This window comes from Micropterus dolomieu, unplaced genomic scaffold (assembly GCF_021292245.1).
Source record: "Micropterus dolomieu isolate WLL.071019.BEF.003 ecotype Adirondacks unplaced genomic scaffold, ASM2129224v1 contig_11824, whole genome shotgun sequence".
NCBI classification, from domain to species: Eukaryota; Metazoa; Chordata; class Actinopteri; order Centrarchiformes; family Centrarchidae; genus Micropterus; species Micropterus dolomieu.
This window is the reverse complement of record NW_025740810.1, coordinates 1-3,877: the sequence shown is the minus strand read 5'-3', so window position 1 is coordinate 3,877 and position 3,877 is coordinate 1. Positions and strand designations below refer to the sequence as shown.

Here is a 3,877-nt window from a genome sequence, read left to right as displayed (position 1 = left end):
CATGTACTGTATCTGCTTCCATCTTTTTCTGACATACAGATCATTTCTGTCAAACAATCCTGGTGGCATAATTGGTTTACCTTTCAACAACAGAATGTGGTTCGGCGTCAAAGCTTCCAGGTCATTTGAATCATCTGAGGCTCTTGTAATAGGCCTATCATTCAATATTGCTTCAACTTCGCAAAAAACAGTTTGGAGCGCTTCATCGTCCAGGGTCTGTTGTTTAAGGACTGAGGCAAGAACACTCTTCACTGAGCGAATCAAGCGCTCCCAAACGCCACCTTGATGGGAAGCTGATGGGGTGTTAAATCTCCATTCTATGCCATCCTGAAGAAAGGCTCTTTGAATTTTACCATGGTTCAGAGCAGTCAGACTCTCCTTGAGCTCACGGCTGGCTCCAACAAAGTTGGTTCCGTTGTCAGACCTGAAAGTTGAAACTGGGCCTCGTCTGCAGATGAACCTTCTCACAGAATTTATACAGGAGTCTGTATCCAAGGTGTATGCTACTTCCAAGGTTACAGCACGGCTGGTCATACAGGTGAAGAGCACTCCATATCTTTTGAGAAGACTTCTGCTTCTTTTAACTTCAATAGGCCCAAAATAATCAATGCCAACATGAGTGAAAGGGGCTTCATCAGGCAACACTCTTTCAGCAGGTAAGTCCGCCATTTTTTGTTCAAGGAGTCTTCCTCTGTGGCGTCTGCAAACAACACAATCTGATATAACCTTTCTTGCAGCAGAGTTTGCATTTATAATCCAGTACTTCCGCATTAATCTGGACAACATATAATTTCTTCCAGAATGACCTATCTGCTGATGAATATGGCGCAGAATTAGTGTTGATATATGCAGGTCTTTTGACAGAATAGCAGGTCGCTTGGATTCCACTGGGAGTAAGGCTTTGCTTACCCGACCGCCCACTCTGAGAATCTCACCATCCATCACTGGGTCCAATCTATACAGTGGACTGTCCTTGGATATGGATTTATTGACCTCAGGGTCAGTGCCAGAAATCACCTGAAGGTCTTCATCTAATTTAGGCCACCCTTCCTTGGACTTGTAAAGGAAATCAGGTCCCATTATCCATCTCCTTCCATTCAGGAGATCTTCTGCCCTCATTCCTCTTGACGCTTCATCTGCTGGGTTTTCCTTTGTCCCCACATATCTCCACTGATCAATATCAGTTGCCTCCCTGATGACTGCAATTCGGTTGGCCACAAAGGTATAGAATCGCCGGTTTTCATTTGATATATATTTAAGGACTGTTGTGCTGTCCGTCCAGAAAACTGACTTCTCCAGCCTAAGTTGCAACTCCTTCCGTAGCATGCGGTCTACTCTGACAGCAAGGACTGCAGCTGTTCGCTCTAGGCGAGGAATTGTTGTCTGCTTCAGTGGAGCAACTCTGGCCTTCCCCATCATAAATGCAACATGCACTTTATTGTCCCTTTCCAGTCTTAAGTAAGAGACAGCTCCATACCCAACCTCGCTGGCATCAGAGAAGTGATGAAGCTGTATAGTGAGAGGGTTGCCAAAGTCATTAGGCTTAATGCAACGATCAATCTTGAACCTTGCCACCTTGTGGAGATCTTCCAACCAGCCAGCCCATTGCTTAGTGAGAACATGGGGAATAACTTCGTCCCATCCTAGGTTTCTTTTACAGAGTTCCTGCAGTAACAACTTTGCCATCATGCTGAATGGAGCAAGGAAGCCCAATGGGTCATAAAGGGAGCTGACCACCGAAAGAATTCCTCTTCTCGTCCGTGGTTGCTCTTGTACTGAGGCCTTAAATCCAAATTGATCAGTCTCAACGTACCACTGTACTAATGTACGTTCAACAGGAAGTTGATCTGTATCCAAATCCAGCTCCATCATGTCTTTTGCTCTGTGGACTTCACTGACAGAGCGCAACACTGCACGACTATTGCTGACCCATTTTGACAGAGTGAATCCTCCCTTCTGACAGAGTGCAGTTAAATCCTGGATCATTTTCCTAGCTTCCTCTTCTGAGGCCATTGAACGGAGGCAATCATCAACATAAAAATTGTTTTTCACTGTACTCACAACTTCTGGAGGGAAGTGTTCTGCGTTGTCATCTGCAGTTCTCCTTAAGGCATAATTGGCACAGCTTGGCGATGATGCAGCTCCAAATAGATGTACCTTCATGCGGTATTCCTGCGGAGCCTGTGCAGTGTCACCACCTGGCCACCAGAGGAAGCGGAGAAAGTCAACGTGCTTATTTGAGACATGAACCTGGTGAAACATAGATTGGATATCAGCCACTATTGCAATAGGCTCCTGCCTAAATCGGACTAAAACTCCAATGAGGCTGTTGGTGAGATCGGGGCCTTGCAAAAGCTGACTATTGAGCGATGTTCCTTTGAATGAGGCTGCACAGTCAAAAACAACTCTTAGCTTGCCCTTCTGAGGATGGTACACCCCGTGGTGAGGGATATACCACACTTTCCCATTGTTCTTTGTCAGCTGGTCAAGAGGAACTGGCTCAGCATGTCCCTGTGTTATTATTTCGTTTAGAAACGTGGTATATTCCTCCTTAAAAACACTGTTCCTGTCAAACTTTCTTTTCAGGCTACATAAGCGCTGTTCTGCTATATGACGATTATCCGGCAGGGTAAAATTTTCCTGTCTGAATGGCAAATCAATGCAGTAATGACCTCCAATTAGCTTTGCTGTGCTACTGACAATATCCATGAACATAATATCTTCTCTGGACATTTGAATCTGCTCTTCTGATGATATCTCATTAAAGTCATGGTGATACTGCTTGACAAGCATTTCTTGCAGGTGTTCAACAGAGATGCGATTTGCTGTTACGGCAGAATAGCCACTCTTACCTCTACAGCTTCCACCATGAAGAGGACCATTAATGACCCAGCCAACCTTGGTTCTGACAGCATATGGGCCCTCATCTTGGCTATTTATAACTTCCCACGGCTCCAAAACCTTAGGGGCGTCAGTTCCAATAAGTAGATCTACACTTGCATGAATGTCATAGAGTATTACATCCTTCAAATATGGCCATGGATCAATATCTGCTTGTCGTGGAATATTAAGTGTAGACACAGGTATAGTTCTTTGAGTCAAAACATCAGGAAGCTCTATGAAATCTTCAGCACCCATGCCAGATACTTCCAGACCTGACAAAACATGAGCATTCACAACCTTTCTTTGGCCCATTGTTCTCAACAAAATGCTTGTCTTCTTACCTCGCAAATTTAACCTTTTCGCCATGGTTTCTGTACAGAATGTGCCGGAACTGCCAGGATCCAGAAAGGCATATGTCTGCATGATCTTATTAGTCAGTTTGCTTCTGACTTTTACTGCAACAATAGAGAAGGTAGAATCATCTTCCACACCGGCCCCAATATGGCCACATGTCTGAAAAGTTACGGTTGAATCACTTGAAAGGCTCACAGGTGGTTTGGCTTGTCCTACAGATGTACCTTTATCCTGTCTTTCTATATGAAGGACCCCAGGGTGTTTCTGAAGACATACATGGCAATCCAATCGACTCCTACAGTCCTTGCTTGTATGGCCTACCTTCAGGCAACCAAAACATATACCCTTGTCCTTAATGAAGTTGATCTTCTCCCGGTGTGCCTTGGCTTTAAACTGTGAGCACTGACCCAGTGTGTGGTTTCTCTGCAGGCAGAAAAAACAGCAATAAGTGGAGGTTGTGCTATGTTCTGCAGGCCGTGCCATAGCTTCTTCCCTCACAGAAGTGACATTCGTAATGTAGCTGCTTTCCTTCCTTCTTTGTCGTAGCTGACTGCTACAGGAGGCCTTGACATTGACAGGCCTTGAAGGATGTTGAGGATCTTGAATGTTTCCAAACACTGGATCTGTAACAATTTTCACT

The 3,877-nt window shown here is 44.8% G+C and overlaps 1 protein-coding gene across 1 annotated transcript; it reads right to left on the bottom strand.

Annotated features, from left to right (window-relative positions):
* Positions 1 to 909: 909 nt before the first annotated feature.
* On the bottom strand, positions 910 to 3,660 carry LOC123965911 (the record flags this gene model as incomplete). Its single annotated transcript, XM_046042218.1, has 4 exons — positions 910 to 2,198; positions 2,853 to 2,990; positions 3,225 to 3,396; positions 3,559 to 3,660. Coding segments are annotated over 4 exons (1,701 nt in total), but the record flags the coding sequence as incomplete, so codon positions are not given.
* Between the last annotated feature and the right edge of the window lie 217 nt (positions 3,661 to 3,877).